Source organism: Typopeltis vanoorti, chromosome 21 (assembly GCF_054136105.1).
Source record: "Typopeltis vanoorti isolate ZY-2024b chromosome 21, IOZ_Tvanoo_1.0, whole genome shotgun sequence".
Classification (NCBI taxonomy): Eukaryota; Metazoa; Arthropoda; class Arachnida; order Uropygi; family Thelyphonidae; genus Typopeltis; species Typopeltis vanoorti.
The window spans coordinates 73,241,020-73,259,143 of record NC_143569.1 but is presented as its reverse complement, the minus strand read 5'-3'; the positions used below and the strand labels follow the sequence as shown (position 1 = coordinate 73,259,143).

At 35.7% G+C, this 18,124-nt stretch overlaps 1 protein-coding gene across 2 annotated transcripts in view; it reads left to right on the top strand.

Annotated features, from left to right (window-relative positions):
- The window catches only part of Wdfy2 (WD repeat and FYVE domain containing 2), a 151,888-nt gene that overhangs the window by 70,996 nt on the left and 62,768 nt on the right, over positions 1 to 18,124 (top strand). For both annotated transcript variants that reach the window (XM_090410882.1, XM_090410883.1), the window contains 2 exons: positions 9,236 to 9,348; positions 15,428 to 15,554. In XM_090410882.1, coding sequence (XP_090267008.1) covers positions 9,236 to 9,348; positions 15,428 to 15,554 — 240 coding nt within the window. The remainder of the gene's footprint in view (positions 1 to 9,235; positions 9,349 to 15,427; positions 15,555 to 18,124) is intronic.

Sequence of the window (18,124 nt, the reverse complement as noted above, 5' to 3'; positions counted from 1 at the left end):
CTGAGTTCACTGATGCCTAAAATGTCTAACTTGTAATTGTCCATTTCATTTGTTACTTGCCTAGTTTTTCCTACCTGGTACAGTGTTCTGACATTCCATGATCCGATCTTAAAAATTTTTTGTGGCTTCATAAGTGACTCTTTCAATGACAAGGGTTCCGAAAGGCTTTTCCCTTGGTTTGTCATATATACGTTATCCACATCAGACCAGGTTAGATAACTGCTGGGGTCTCGGAAGTTACGTCTGTCGCCAGGAGCATTTGTCATCCAGATTTGCAGTTTCCATAATCAGATAATTTTTACAGGGAAGAGTGTTTTTCCCAACCCCCGAAGGGTCCCCCGGTTATACCCCCTGGGACTGGGTCTCCATTTATCATCTCTTACGATGCACAGGAGTGTGGTTGGGGTATTCTACTATCTGCTCCAACATGGGGATCTATTTCTATACTACTTATGAATTAATTCTTGTAGAAAGGCTTATATGCTGGTTAAACATGATAATTAAATATTAAGGAATTGACAGCGTATACTAGAAATATAAATTAAATCAACTTTAATATATACTTTCTAATATTTCGGCAACGTCACGTTGCCATCTTCATGGAAACTTAAGATAAAGTCACGTGCACGCAAGTACTACTATTGTGTCCCAATCTCTTAAAACTATAAAGTTTGTGTTCTATACTTTCGATTTTCCCTAAAGAGTCACGTGGTACCTTCAAGACAAAGGGATTGCCTCAGATGCGAGCCAAAACCTAAGTGGCAAAGTTCTTGAAATCTGTCTTCTCATAGAGTTCTAGGAATATTTATTTTTTTTGCTGCGCCACCTAAAACAGTTTAAGTAAAGTTATCTTAACCAAGAAGTGATTTCAAGATATACACAAGTGACTAATGTTTTTGCAGTCGTGACCCACAATGTAACTTATTCTTCCCCGCTCAGATTCGAACCTTTTACAAGTGGTGCATCGGATTCTAGAATTCAGACTTTTAGGTTTGTATAAATAACAAAGGTTTATTAAGCATATTAATACAATACAAATACAATTAATAATCATTCTAAATTCCAATACTAGTTAGATAAGATCACATATATCCTTTATGAAACGAGTATCAAAAACAGCATTCCTAATAATTCATTCACAAATATTGTTATCCTAGAGTAATATTTCTTCAATAAACATTCCTTATATATCTCGTTACTCAGACTAATTCATCTCAGCCCTCTTTAAAACATACACATTAAATTAACCTGTATTTGAGCTCACTCGTTGTACTTTCTAATGTTAACAAGCTAGAGTCCTGCAATAAATAAATCAAAGTCCTCGATCCTTAATGTCTCTCAACTTCACTTACCACCATAATAAGTTACACACATAACATACACAAAAGAAATTTTAACGTTACCATACACTAAGACTTTTCATACTCGTTCCTTCAATTTGGACTGCCTTCCTTCGGTCGGTCTTCCTTCTTGTTCACTTAGACAATGAAGTACCTTGGATTCTCCAATCATTCTGTAATTTCTGGCATAACTGACTTGTTCCAGGCATAACTGTGGTATAGGATGATTTCTCTTTCACGATGCCTGCTATCTTGACGCTGAGTGTTTCCAAGGACTGCGAATACACTAGCGGAGATGTACTCCTTCATTATGCGGTCAAGAGCCTAAAACATCGCCAACACTTGGACGGCATTTCCTGCTATCATTCACCGGACTTTGACCATAGCTTACCGCTGTTCCCAGTTCAAGCACTCCGGGACAGAGCTGCTCTTCCGTGCAACTTTCTATCTGCCAGACGACCTCCGACCACTAGCCAAGGGAAGAAAAAATATACGAGAGAGAGAGAGGGCGATTCCTAACCCTTTTATTACTATCTCCCCTACTGGTAATCACTGGAACCTTCATAACTCACCCAATGCATAGCACTTCACCCACGTGAGTCTCGCTTCATACCGTTTGTTTCCGATTTTCTTCCGACCCTGCCCCACCACGTGCGGTGAGAACGCGATTGCCTGAGGCCATCTCTCCTTCTGTTGGCGTGCCTTTGCCCTTTGAACCTTTGTTTACAATATTTTATGCAAGTCATTCCTCAGACAAATATTACAAATTTTAGGACATGTTCAATTTATACATTATTAACGGCCTTACACAATCAAAAATTATTTCCTCTAACAAATTACAATATCTTTTCTTTATGCTAACATAATTTTATTTTATATCACATGTATATAGCACATATTTAGAAGACAAGCATATTTTTATATTTCCTATAGGGTGTTACCTCTGTTAAACAATGATAAGTGGAATCTTAATATTCTAACTTATCAAGGTTTAACACTACATAACAGCAAATGAGAAATGAAGCGAGGAGGCTATTTTTTTCCCTAAGTCCTGCTGGTGCACCCTGGTGGGCTAAATTAGGTGTTCTTGGCCTTTGGGCTGGAGTTCTCCTGATGTATGTTTCCCAAATTTGGAGCAGTCTCATGCATCCAAATTTGTTGAGGTTTGGTATGTTCCTAAGGGCTGATTCCATGAATAGTCTTTCATATTTGAACTTGCTGCAGTGTATTACTGTGGCTTTCTTCCACCTTATTCTGTGGCGAGTATCCAGAGCATGGTCTGCAAGCCCAGAGTGGCTGTACTGGTGAAATCGGATGTAGTCCTTGTGCTCTGAGATTCTGATATTTGCTGTCCTGCCTGTTTGGCCAAAGTAGGACAATTTACAGCTGCAAGGGACCTGGCATACACCAGGTAGGTCTAGGGGAAGTGGTTGGTCTTTAGTGGAGCAGATAAGGGATGCCAATTTTCTATATGATCTGTAACAAGAGGGCAAATCATGCTTTTTTAGGATTTTGTTGATTTTTTCCGAGATGCCTTGGATGTAGGGAATGGTGATGGATTTAGAGGTAATCTTTTTTTGTGAAGGGGAGGGAGGTGGGTTGTGGATAACTGGTTTTAGTATTTTTTGGATTTTTTTTTTGGGGGGGGGAGGGTAGCCATTGGCTGAGAAAGTGTTAAGAATGTGATTTAGTTCAGTGGTTAGGGCTTTGTCATTTGAACAGATTAGTTTAGCCCTGTTGAATAGTGTCTTAATAACTCCATATTGTTGTGAAGGGGGGGGAGGGGGATTGTTGGTGAATGTATCTGCCTGTATGGGTGGGTTTTCTAAAAACTGAGAAAACCAAGGTTCCATCAGGTTGGCGGGTGACTAGTGTGTCTAGGAAGGGGAGGCTATTGTTTTCCTCTTTTTCCAGGGTGAACTTGATTCTAGGGTGTTGGTTGTTTAAGTGTGTTAAGAAGGAGAGGAGTGTATCTGGGCCATGTGGCCAAATAGTGAATACATATCAACATAGCAAAGCCATATGATAGGTTTTTGTGGGGCAGAGTTTAAGGCTTTCTCTTCAAAAGTCTCCATAAAGAAGTTGGCCAAGGGTGAGGAAAGTGGTGAACTCATGGCTGTCCCCTCTATCTGTTTGTAGAATTTTTCCTACCAAACAAAATAGCCAGAGTTCATTGTGAACTGAAATAGGGCTGAGATATTGGAAGTTTATCTTGAATTAGCTCTAAGGTTTCTTTGAGGGGGGACATTTGTGAATAAGGAGGAGACGTCAAAACTGACCATTATGTCATTATGTTGGAGTGTAAGGTTTTCTATACTGGCTTTGAAGTGGGCTGAGTTTTTTGTGTGTGATGGTGTGTTCCCATATAGTGTGAGAGCACTTTGGCTAAATATTTAGCTAGTTTGTAAGTGGAGGAATCAATGCCACCCACTATGGGATGTAATGGCACATTTTCTTTATGTATTTTTGGAAGCCCATATATATGGGGGGGGGGGTCTAGACTTATATGGTTTTAGTCTGTTAGTAATCTCCACCGGCCAAGAAGTGACCCTCTTAAGGAGCCTTTGGAGTTTTCTAATTTTGTGAGTTGGTGGGATTGTATTCAGTGGGGAGGTAAGTAGCTCGATCTAATAGTAAAGCATTAAGCTTACCTGTGTAGTCAGTATGATTGAGTACCACAGTGGCATTCCCCTTATCCGCTTTGGTGATAACTATTTCTTTGTTTTTCTTCATTTTCTGTAGAGTTCACTATTGGATATGTTGGTTTTTGGTGGTCTTGCTTTTGTGAGAACACAGGCTACATCCAATCTGATATCATTGGTGATGTGGTTTGGAAGGTGGCGAATCCTGTGTTCAATCTGGATCATTAATTCCTCGGCTGTAATTTCCTAGGAGCAATGGCAAAGTTGTGACCATGTGACAGAGCGTTGAGTGCTTCAGGCTTCAAGATAACAGAAGAAAGGTTAACCACAGTGTTGATTTGGACGTCGAGTTTTTACTTATGAATTAATGATTATTTCAGATGCTCAGTCGTAGGTCGTATGTGATGCATAGTATTTATTCTCAAATTGTCTACTAAACTCTGCTCCCCCTCCCTCACCAAGATTAAATCCTGAGTGCACTACTGCACAGCACAGTAGTGAAAAACACTCAACGGGCATGCATTCAGGAATACGTATCCATACTTGAAGTAGATAAAGCCTGAAATGTGGAAAGACAGCAAGAGTAGATGATATTCGACCAGAAATGCTAAAGTATGGAAGTATAAAAGTCTTACAGTTGGTGCACTGCATAATTCAGAAGGCCTGGACAGAGGGACAAATTCCAGATGATTGGAATAGAGCCCTCATATTACCCATGTATAAAAAGGGGAATAAAACTTAATGTGAGAATTACAGAGGTATTTCCCTACTGAGCGTGCCTGGTAAGATTTATGCAAGTATACTTGAGAACCGGTTGAGAAGAATTGTTGAAGGGAAACTTGGTGAAGAACAAGCTGGATTCAGGCCAAATAGAGGCTATCAAGATCAGATTTTCATTTTATGACAAATAGTTGAGAAATCATGAGAATATAACAAAGATCTGTATTTAAGTTTTGTAGTTCTGGAAAAGGCATATGACAAGGTGCTCAGAGAAAAGCTTTTCAAAACACTGCAATTGTATGGGGATAAACTGAACATTATACAGAGCAATACATAGTCTACATTTAAGTTGTAAGTCATTATGTCAAGCAATACTTAGTCTTTATTTGAGTTGTAAGTTAGCAGTTAGAATTGAAAGAAGTACAGGAAGATGGTTTTATGTTAAATCTAGTGTCAGACAAGGATTTAAATTATCCCCTCTGTTATTCGTTATCTATATGGATTGCATTATGAAGGAAAGTGGTATTAAACCTGATATCAAAATTGGAGATGTTAATGTCAGCTCTTTGCTTTATGTGGATGATGTTATACTTTTAAATAAATGCAGTACAAATCTGCAAGATTTCCCTACTAAATTGAACATTTTTCCACGGGACATCATGGCCCTCTTCTTTTCCCACTTATTCCAGATATTTCGTGTGGCAAAACAATTTTTATCTTCAAAAAGAGGGTACAGCCATGGGCTCACTATTCCCCCCCCCCAATAGCTAACTCTTATATGAAAGACTTTGAGCAACGCACTCTAGAGGCAATGTGCCTAAAGTCCAAAATTTGGCTCAGAAACGTCTATGATATTTTCGCCATTTGGTGAAATAGAGATACCACTAAAAACAAAAAAGATTTCAAGAATGCTATTGCCATACCTTATGTTAGAAGCATTTCCAAAAAAATAGATGGAACACTACACAAATACAACATCAAAACCACCTTTGAACCCCCAACAAAATTAAGACACCTACTCAGTTCTTCCAAAGATCCTCTTCCAGACCTAGCCCACCCAGGGGTTTAAAAAAATACAATGCACATGTAACCTACCATACATTAGGGGAATCAGGGTGAACCATCCCGATTAGGAAGGATGAACACAAACAACACATTAAATATCTCCATTTTTGAAAACCGGCCTTTCTGACCACGCACTCCAAACAGAATTGATTGGAAAGGTACCAAGTCCCTACATCGAACCAAAACCTGGTTCGAGAGGAAATTTAAGGAAGCATGTGAAATGCTCAAACATAATCCAAATCTGAACAAAAATGATTGTCTAACCATTCCAAGAATGTGGAGGACCCATTTGCAACCTTTATAGCAACCAGAACAAGCAAAAGAAATCTCAATACAAGAAAACTTGAAGTGTTTTTTTCCCCTTAACATTCAATAACAACTTGATTTTCTTCTGTACATGAAGTCCAGAAGAAAATCATAGTATAACAATCTGAACTGTACAAATCCAGAAGAATCTTAGTACAGAAGGACTTTTGCAGAGTTTATTGTAGTTTTTTATTTATTTTACTTTTATTTTTATTTTATTTTTTTTAGCACTAGAGGTCAGGCTAAGAAAAAGATCAATTAACAGCATAGATTTAATTTACCTTTATAGAGTGCAAGAGCATGTAGCTTGGTTTCCTATTCACATGTATCTTTCTGATGATGACCTCAATACAGGGGTTGAAACGTCACGTGTTCTTTTATTAATAATAAGTTAAATAATCATTTCAACATGTGTGCTTTGTGTCCCTAAATTCATAAATGTGAATGCTGATCACCATGTAACCTTAAAAGAAAGTGTCTGAATTGCTTGTTTCTTCCACACTGACGTACTGTTAGTATTGGTTAGTTTTCACCAAATATGTTACTTAATTTTCAATTAAGTGTTATCTTTAGCATGTTTTACTTTCATTTACTGCCACAGGTTCTGTTCAAATAATTAAGTGAAGTTTATTCATTTGGTTGAGAAACTTACAAATGCTTCTCGTCAATGCTACTCTGATTGAGCCTAGAGATAAATGCCTTATTCCTTGAATAAGACACAATTATCATTACTAAGGTGGGGAGAAAGAAGAAAATGTGCGTGATTGAGCCCATTCTTGGTGAATTCTGTGATTGCATTATTTCATACAGACCTGTATGATGTTTTATTATACAGGCACATCCAGGTAGTCAGGACTCAAGGGAGAGGGCATTTTGTAGGTCATGAAATGCCTAAGTATCTGTCATACTTCTTAAAAACATTCACTGAAGTTGCACTCACAATGCCCACTACAGTTTATTTCATTCATTACCACATGCCTACATAACAGTTAGGATCTTATGCACTTCCTTATCACACCCACCCGTACTTGGCTTTTAGTTCTTCATGGGGTTCAAAATTTCACTTGAATCTATACTGCAAGATCATCTTATGTATGTTTCTTCTATCATAACTCTTTTCCTCTTCCTGTATCTTTAACTTTGAAGATCATATTTCGTCTTCATTTGTAAAATTCCACAGACTAGGTATTATTTTGATTATCTAGTGCCAAATCTTTTTGATTGATTATCCATCTTCATGCAACCTAGGCAACCATATGCGAGTACAGTAGTCCAGTTGTGACAGTACTTTGACAGTAGTCCGGGTCTTATCAAAGCCTCATAAAGTGGGACAATAATGTCCTTATAAGATATTGATTGTGTGCGCTACACTTTTTTTAAAAAAATAATTTAATAGTTGCACTCTTGGAGGTGAAATGAAAAGAACTATTTGCATATGGTATAGTGATCACATGACCTTAGTTGCTTTGGCAATAATATTCTAGCAATAATAAAATAGTTATGGGAAAAAATTGCTTGTAACTGAAAATTGTAGTTCTAAAAATGGGCATTTCTATATTAGTGTAAATTTTTTATATATATATTCATGAAAGAATAGATTAATTATAACACGAATTAAAATATATGCTTTGTTATCCTTTTCTTCATGGTTACACAGCAATCAGAATTTATTATAAAAATTACAGAAACAACTACTGTGTTAAAGTGAAACTTCAATTTAATATTAAACCAAAATGACTTCATCAAAAAATACATGTAATATAGATTACAGTAAAACCATAGCTATCACATACATTAAAGGGTTATCAGAAAAAATAAATAGAATTCTGCACCATTATAATCTCAATGCCACCTACAAAATTAAAAACATTCAACTTCTCTAAGAATCCTCTCACCCTGTAGTTTATCATGTATATTGCACCTGTACCTTACCTTATATTGGTTCAACTGGAATGTACAATCCCTGTTCCTGTTCATAAAACATAACACAAACGACACATTAAATTTAAAAATTTTTGGTGAAGCAAACTTAGCAGAACATGCTCTTAACACACCAAATTGATCAGAAAAGTACCTGTTCTTTACATCAGGGTTTCCTCCAAGGTCTTGCTAAAGTGGAGCCCTAAAGCAAGCAAAAATTTTTTGCAGAACCCTCAGAACTTAATCTTTAAAATAAACATGAAAAAAATGAAGAAATCAATAAACACTCGTCATTTTACAATTTAGTGCTCCATAAATTTAAAAGATTAAAGTTCATTTTAATGATTACAGTGCAGTTGTTGTTTTGAACTGCAGAGTTCATAACAACAACTGCACTGTATAAATCTGTTAAGTCTGGTATGATGGACGTAACTTATAGCATCATATCATTTCATCATATCATCGATTCATTAATTTAAAAAAAAAAAAAAAATTAAATATTTTTAAACAAGATTTGCAGAGCCATAGAATTTCAGTTGTGGAGCTCCCTTTTGGAAACCCTGCTTTACATCATACAACAGCATGCTATGATGCAAATTTAAAGAAGCATGTGAAATTTTGATTAACCACCCCAATCTTAACAATAATGGTGGCATAAAAATCCCAAGAATTTGGATGGCATACATTCAGCTCACTTAGTGCAAGTTTTTCAGCAAACCCTGACTTTAAGATCTAAGCAATTATTTCAGCTTTTATTGGCCACCATCCATACTGTTTTATATGTATACGTAACTGTGTGTGAACATGTTGCTCTCTAGCTTAATTTATTTTTGTAACCAAATAGATAATAATAACAGGACTCTAGTATTGATGTAGTAAAGGTTTTTTTTTTTTCACCAGAGGTCGGGCCAGTAGTTTTTTTAACAATTGACCAAATCAATGTAACTTTAGCATACCATGTAGATTGTGGTGCAGCTTGTTTCTATGTACATGTGTATACTCCAGATGATGACCTTAATGTGAAGGTCGAAACATCGAGTGATTATTTTGATTTATATTAAATTGAAGTTTTACTCTTATCACGGTAGTTGTTTCCTAATTTTTATAATGATATGCTTCATTACTTTTGCACTAAATGATTTTAAAAATGGTGTATGCATATTTATTATCCATGGAAAATTTGTTGTGTGTGTGAGAGAGAGACTTAATGCTATTGTCTTTTTATCTTAACTGATGTCTCAGGTTTGATGTTCAGTCCAGACATGCCTTTATTGGAGACTACTCAGGCCAGATTACAATGCTAAAAGTAGAAGATTCATGCTATAAACCAGTTACCACTCTTAAGGGACATTCAGGTATTATCAGTCATTCATAATATTTTAGAATAAATGCTGAAATGGTAAGCTTTGTACTATAATTATTCAAAGGTAGCAGGATCTATGACAGATTAATAATTTGTAGCAGAATCTTTATGCATTGGTTTCTGCATTTATGGCATTTGATTGGGAAAGTGACTAAATTCAAATCTCATCTGTAAAGTGAATTTTTTTTCTTTCTTTTTTTAAATATTTTTCAAGGTAAAATGACATTTGCATCTGTACTACTAGGCTGTGCTGCCTGAAAAAAAGATTGTTATGTATAGGTTCAATTCTAGTCACTAATTAGAGGATTTTTTAAGTCTTTTTTTGGCCACTTCCCAAGTTAGTTGATCTTTTGCAGGTGCAATTAGAGTTTTTATCTATGCGTTTCAAAAAGACTGAACTCATGGTTTATATATGATGATATAAGTGTTAAGGCTTTGGCCTACAATATGGAAATAGTTGTCTCCTATTCTCTGTCTCTCCTAAAAAGCTTGATTCATTGTCAGTGAAGGCTTGAAGGATAGACTGGCTGCCTATCTATCTTGGAAAAAAATAGTATTGGAGAATTTATTTTATTTTTCAAAGGCTAAGAAAACTTTAGTCTTCAGTGTAATTTTAGCCTAAAATTACACTAAAAGGATGAGGAAACAGAGGCAGTCTTGATAAAATGCAGTATTTTTTTTTTTATTAAACTATGGTATTTCTTTCTTCTTCCTTTCAGGAATCTGGGCCAGGCCATGTGACTTGCTTTGGTCTCAGTACAGTTATCAGCCTGCTTCTGTTTCTTCATCCCTTTAGTGTAATTCATACATCATTCATTTAAGTCACTCATGCTCATTCTTTCCATTTAGTTGTTTGTTTTTTCCATTAATGGAAAAAAAAATGCAGAACTTTAGTTCAATTCTGTCAGTATGTCTTCATTTCATTTTATCTTGTCTTGTATAACCCACTGTTCTCATATTTCATTTCTGCTGCAGCAATTCTTTTATCTCTTCTAATTATTCATGCTTTATTCCCATATCATGTTGGTTTTGATATAGTATTATACATCTTTAGTCTTGCATGTTTTTGTGTCTGTTGCTGGTCTGAAGTTTAGTTTATTATTCCATTTACTTTAGAGAATTTTTTTTAATTTTGTTAAAAATGCCTGAGTCTTCATTGTAACTTAATTTATAGCTCAAATAATTAAAATTCTTGACATGTTAAATTGTTTTGTTTGTCTATAACTATTTTAGTTTGGATTGACATTTTTTCCTTTCAATGTCAGTGTTAGTTTTTTTTAACCTTGAGAATTTGATGCATTCTATTTTTTTATTATTAAATTCAATTTATATGTAAATTTTTTTTGTAGATTGTCCTCAGTACTCCAAATATCAGTCATCTACAAAGATTAAAGTATCTAAAATAAAAGTTTCTATTTGGATTCCTTCTTTGTTGGCTATCCTTTATTTTTTGATTATTTCATTCATATATACGCTGCTTGGAAAGAAGTCAATAAACAGCCATGGCACCCACCTTAATAAGATGTAGAACGTCCTTTCCCTGCAATGACTGCAGCCATCCTACAAGACACACTTTCCACACGTGTATAATAGCAATCAATGGGAATTTAGGACCAGTAGGCATGTAATGAGGTCCTGTACTGTTGTGGGGTAGATGTCCCTTGACCTCATTGTATGTTGAACAACTGGCTTGCAGAACTCTTGAAAATATAACAGTTGGCTTGCATGAGCCAGTGCAAGCCAATTCCATCCCACTACTGGATATTACTGTGCTATAATGCAAAAGCAAAATAGCTTTATTTTAAGTGTCCTTAGAAGTGGGGGGAGGGAATTATATACAAATGTACTGACACTTTACATAAAATTATGTATAAATTGACATTTTTACAAAAAAAAATTTTCAATTTTGAGAATTTGAAACATTGAATTTGTTAAATTTCTTTGTTGTGCAGAACTCTCATTATATCTCTTACTCTTTATAGCACTTTTTATCCCGCTTGGTGCAGGATGTGCTACAACAGTGGAAAACCCCAACTGGTTTGTCGCAGTCTGGCATTGGGGGGGGGGGGACAACTATTATTACATGACACCTCCAGGGAGTTCAGACTTATCGAGGGACGGAACCTACTCTACAACGCTGTCTCCACCACTCAATCCACCAACTACAATGAACTGCACCATCACCACTACTAGTATTTTCACAATCACAAACATCCATGCCCAGGGCAGCCTTTGAACCTGCAGCCTTTTGGCTGGAGAGCGGATACACTAACCACTTGGCTAACCAGGCCGGCTACTGTACAGTTTTCAGGTTAACCCCCCCCCCTACACACACACACCACACACCTCTGTATGAGACTGACTAATTCACCTTTAGTCAAAAGAGACCAGAGAAAGGTTCCTTACATTTTGGACGAGAATCGAACCCAGGTGTTCCTGACCAAAGGACTTTGTCTGTATACCGACTGAGCTATGGAGGCTCTTGAACTCTCATTATATGCTACATAAAAATTATTTACATTTTGTATAAATTGATACTTGCATTTGTTCAGTTTTTTGACTGAGCCAGAACTCTCATATTATATTATACTACTCTGTGGTAATGAAATTCATTTACACAGAGAGAGAGAGAGAGAGAGCAAAACACTACAGATTGCTGCCAAATAGTAGCTCTGTGCTGAATAATACAATAGCTTATAATTTGGTTCTTTTAAACACTTATGTATAACTGTGTACACTCTTTGTCATTTATGTCCTTATGGTATCTTTAAGACTACAGTAACACTTTTTCACTTTTTTAGACTGTATATTAGACTGAGCAAGAATTTGCATATAGTTACATTTAGAATAACCGGATTTCGTATATCATATTTGCATACTATGCAGGCTGATTGTTTCTAGTTGATGTTTTATGTAATATGCAAACATGATGAGTTAAATGCAGTTTTAGACTGAATCCTTGTTATTGCTAACACCGGGAAGGATGCCTGTTGCTTTGGAGGATAAATTCTGAGACTAGATAACATGTGAAATGAGGTAAGTTTTCATAGCAACCAAAAAAAAAAAAAGAAAAAAAGTGTAAATTTGGGGACAATATTACCTTGATAGACCTGTGGTTTCAGTCAGGATTTCTTCATGACTGCAGGTCATAAAGAGTCCAGCTATTCCTGTCTTGTGTTTTTCTTCTCCATTTTCTTCCAACTTTCTTAATCATTGGGTCTTCCCACCTTAAGGCTGGTCTTCCAGGTTTCCTTTTGGTATCTCTCGGATAAACCAGTTTGTAACTCTGACTGTCCATCTGTTGTCTCTCATTCTGGCGAGATGTCCTGGCCATCTTCTTTTACTGTTGTAGATTGTTTTTATTATATCTGTGAGTCCAGACTTCTTCCTGATTTCTGTGTGTCTTACGTGGTCTATTTTGTTTATATTGCAAATTCTTCTTTCTATTGTACGTTGAGTTGTTATTAAGCTTTGTTCTTCTTTTAAAGTTGTGTTCCATGTTTCACTGCCATAAGTTAATGCTGGTAAGATGTGACTATTGAAAAGATGGGCTCTTATGTTTATATCTATGTTTTGGTTGGTAATTGTTGATTTTATTTTGTTGAAGGCTATCCAAGCAGCTCTTTTTCTCCTTGCTATTTCATTTGATATATCATTATTCATTTTTATGGACTGGCCGAGGTAGATATATTCTTCAACTTTTTCGATGGTGTGGGATTCTAGAGTGATTGTATGATTTTTACGGTATTTGTTTTTCATCCATCTTGTTTTGTCAGGGTATGTTTCCAATCCAATTTTTTGGCAGATTTGGCTTATGTTATTCAGCATTGATTCTAGGAGTTTGGATGAGTGAGATATTAATACCACATCATCGGCGAATAATAGGATATTTAATATTTCACCATCAATGTTTATTCCATCTTTCATGCCAATTTTTCGAATGATGCTGTCCAGAGTAGGTGTGAAGAGATTAGGTGATAAGACATCACCCTGACGTACTCCTCTACTTAAGTTAATTTTAATCAGGTGATTGAAAAGGTGAATATGGTGGATAGCCATTTTTATTTCTTCAGGTAGGACAGATGGTATTTCCATATTTTTCTAATTTTCGTCTGGTACTGGAGCTGTGATTACTTGTTTAGCTGAGTAAAGGTTCTCACAAAACGATTTTACTATTTTTTCCATTTCACATCTGTTTGTGTGTCTGTTTCCTTGATCGTCTATGAAGGCTGACGGGTGTGATTGCTTTAGATTTATTTCTTTTTCTACTTTTTTTTAGGCTACTGCGGAGCCTAGCTGCTTCTGCCAATTTTGTTCTATATATGTTATAGTCATCTTTGATATTCTGTCTCAGTTGTTTACAAATAATTTTATATTCTAGACAATCTTTTCCTGTATCTTTCAGTATTCTTCTTTTCTTCAATAGTTCTATTGTTCTTGCTGATAGGTGTTTCCTGATCTTAGGAGGAAGTTTATACGAGGTTCTTTCTTTGCAGTTCATTAAGAATTTAGAAAAAAGGTGGAAGAAACCGACTGGAAATTAAAAAATGACATCGACGAAGTTTGTTAAATCTTCGTCGATGTCATTTTTTAATTTCCAGTCAGTTTCTTCCACCTTTTTTCTAAATTCTTCTGGGTTTATCTGTTTTGAGTGTTTTTTATGGTTGGACTATGCTCATATGCGGTCTTCATTTTTTTTATGTATTTTGAGAGTGGCTCTTATGGGACGGTGATCTGAACGAATGTCGCAGTAAGTTTTCCCAATGACTTCAATTTTTTATTATTCTTTTGCTATCTGTTAGGATGAAATCAATTTCATTTCTTGTCTCTCCATTTGGAGATTGCCAAGTCCATCTTTTTCCAGTTCTCTTTTTAAAGAAACTATTCATAATGTACAGCCTGCCAGGAGTTCACCTCGTTCATTTCTTTCCCATTTCCCCCATGGTCCAATGTATTTTTCTTCAATAAATCCTGTACCAATCTTTGCATTGAAATCTCCACACACTATTGCGTATGTTGTTTTTTTCAGTAATGTTTCTCGTAGGTGTTCATAGAAATTTTCTATTTCTTCTTTGTCAGCTGTTGAGGTGGGTGTGTAGGCTACTATTATTTTTATTGTTATGGATTCTCCAATTTTTAATATTAGTGTTCCTAGTCATTCAGAATGGATTGTACAAGAAATAATATTTTTAGTTAGCTTTTCATTTATGATGAAGCCAACTCCTCCAGCCCCTGTAGTGTTATCTGAGGCTCCCAGGAAAATTTGGTTGCCATTGTTCCATTTTGCTGTTAATTCAGAGCTTCTTCGGGTTTCACAGATAGCGAGGACATCAAACTTTACATTTTGTAGTTCTTGAAGCAGGAAATCAATATGGGAGTCAGAAGACAGAGTTCTAGTGTTGAAGGAACCAATAAATAGGGTCGAATTTCCAGATGGTGGTCTACCTTTCTCTTCGAGATTCTTAGCACCCCCTGCTCTTGCCGATTTCTCACCACCACCTTGGTGGAATTGTAAAGAGCCGCGCAGGACTGGGGGCCTTTTTCTTCTTCTACTTGCTGGCATCTTTACAGTGGTCTACAGCACTTCTCCTGACCATGGTTCTGAAGTGCGCCTTTGGTCCACGGCTCCTTATTCATTATTCGGAGCTGCCCGCTTGGGCTTCCCTCATCCGCCACCCGAGGGATGCACTTGGTAGCAGTGAGGTCCCCCCCAGGGGGGGGGGGACAATGTAATATAAAGTTGTAAAATGTAAAATCTGTTGAAATTCAATATTGCTAAAATGCTCTCTACTGGGCTCTTGGATAGGCTTATACAAAAGTGTAATTTCAAGGGAAATATAAAATAAACAAGTATGCATAATTTAGTTAACTTTAACTGAATATTCTAAAAAGTATTTAAGAATAGCAAATGAATCCTAGTGGATTGCTCAAATGGGTGGGGGAAAAGTAAGCAGTCAATACTAACGATTTCTTTATGCAGTTCAACAGTTAATGCAATTTTTTTTTATAGAAATTAAGCTGTGAGTTACTTTAAAAAATTACATTTTTCATTAAAATTTTATTTTTCACAGGAAGCATACGTTGTCTTTCTTGGGATCCAGAGCGCAAACTGTTGTTTTCAGGGAGCTTTGATCAATCTATTATTGTTTGGGATATTGGGGGACAACAGGGAACAGCCTATGAACTTCAAGGTCATCAGTAAGTATTGATTATGTTAGGATAATATTATTATAATTAGTAATTATTAATAATTGCCAAATATTAATTAATATAGTAGTGCAAATATCTACAATTTCTTTTTGAAATTCTTATGGAATTGCTATCTGCTCTGCTAACCAGGCTGGCCAAATGGGTAACATACCCACTCTTTAGCTGACAAGTTATGAGTTTGAATCCCACTTTGGACAGGATTATTTGTAAAAGTGTGCTCTGAATGAGCTTCTACAGCTACTTGAATTTATATCGTTTGTCTTTTTTTTTTTAAATAAACAAATATATTCGTCGTCCTCCCCCACTTTTTTTAAAATACCTTTGCTACCAAACCAGATTTAGGTCTTCAGACTGACGCATACAAATTTTGCTCTCATTTCATATACAAGTATTTCTTGTATTACAAAAAGATATTCAACAAAATACTTCATTTTGTAAAAGTTTTCTGATGGTCTTAAGAGACCTTCTTTATGTGATTCTGGTGGCATTATTTGTGTAGGCTGCCCATCTTGATTTCCATTAATGATAATAAGCTTAGAACTAACAGATCTAATTTTTTGTGAGGTGTTAATAGAGGATTTGGTTTCTATCAACCTAAAATTGACTTCCTGAATTTTACAGGATATATGCTAAGAGATATTGAAATTACACATATATCAGATGTATTAGAATATTTAAATATGCAAATACATCTGTTAATAATTCATAATAGAATAACAGCTAAGTTGGATAAAGGAAATGGCTACATAATAATTTTGCAAAGGCATTTGACAGAATACCACATGGAACTCTGTTATGCAAATTACAACAAATGGGGATGGATATGACACTGGTTAAGTGGGTAAGAAGGTGGCCGTTCGACAGATATCAAAAAGTGGTATATGGAGGGGCAGAATCGAGGTGAAAATGGGTGACTAGTGGTTTGCTGCAAGGTTCAGTGCTGGGACCATTGCTGTTTAATTTGTACATAAATGATATAGGAAATAACTTGAAAGGAAATATTCAGTTGTTTGCTGATGATGCAGAATTATGTAGAGTAATAGTTAATCACAGTGATGTGGAGAGCTTGCAGGATGATTTAAATGGGCTATTGCTATGGGCAAAAGATAATGGATATCAGTTTAATGTGGAGAAATGTAAAGTTATGCATTTGAGACAAATAAATTATGAGTCATGTATCACATTGATGACACTGTGCTCCAGGTAGTGGTAGACAGAGAGTTAAAGTTTAGAGGACATATTGCTAAGGCAGCCCATAAGATTGCTTGGCTATTGAAGTACACATTAACAAGTAGAGATAAGGAAGTTGTTATTCCTCTTTATAAGGCCTTGATATATCCACATCTGGATTACTGTGCTCAAGTCTGGTTCTCTGGGTTTCTTGAGGATAAGGAAGCAATGGAGAGGATTCAGAGGCGAGTGACCAAGATGGTGAGTGGCCTGTGGAATGTTCTCTATGAGGATAGATTCAGGGTGTGTGGATTTCAGAAGTTGGTTGATAGGAAAAAAAGAGAGAATATGATAGAAAAATTTAATTAAAAGGGTTTTTATAAGCAGGGGAAATGCTTCAGCTTGGCTAGAGGGCTGAAGAACTTCCAGCGATGAAGTTTATTCATCTTCATTGCTGGAAGTTGAATAAACATGTGGTTAGTAGGGATGTGAGGGCTAGGTTTGGGTTTCCCACAATGAGTTTCAGACTTCATGGAGGTGCCTGTATAATAATATAATAGCTGTATTTTTTAACGAAATTACAGTGTAGACTAATATATATATATATTAACTACAATAAATTTATGATGAGTATGGATTTTTTTTCCGACCAAAAAACTAATGTAATAAAAAATAACTAACACTAGGTTTATGGGTTGTAATAATTATTTAATAAACCTACTAGTTTCACCACTTAAGCAATTGACAGGGCACAGCCTCACAATCTTCATCGACAAATTGAACATTAAAATGGGCTGCACTTAAGTGGCTAATCTGCTCACATGGCACCCTCAACAGAAACCAAGGAATGATTTTGTGTGATGTTGGAAATCACTTATCAGATCTTTAAACACGTTGAACTTTAATTTTTCTACAAAGTATTGAGCACGTTTGCTGAACAATGACTGACCATGTACCAGCTTCCATGCACCACTTGTTTTTGTGTTACTTGTATTTTTGTGTAATGGTTCCTGCACATTTGGTGTTTTTAGTTATGTAATGATTCATATTTAACACTTGTATATTTTTGTGCTCAACCCAGATGAATCCACTGGCTTAAGCGGTGAAACTAGTAGGTTTTATTAAATAATTATTACAACCTATAAACCCAGTATTAGTTATTTTTTATTACAATAAATTTAATATTTCCAATATTTTGACAGTCATAATCGGGGAATATAGTATAATGTATGTACATGCACATACATTATACTGTATTCCCCGATTATGACTGTCAAAATATTGGAAATATTAAATTTATTGTAATAAAAAATAACTAATACTGGGTTTATAGGTTGTAATAATTATTTAATAAAACCTACTAGTTTCACCGCTTAATCTCTCACTGA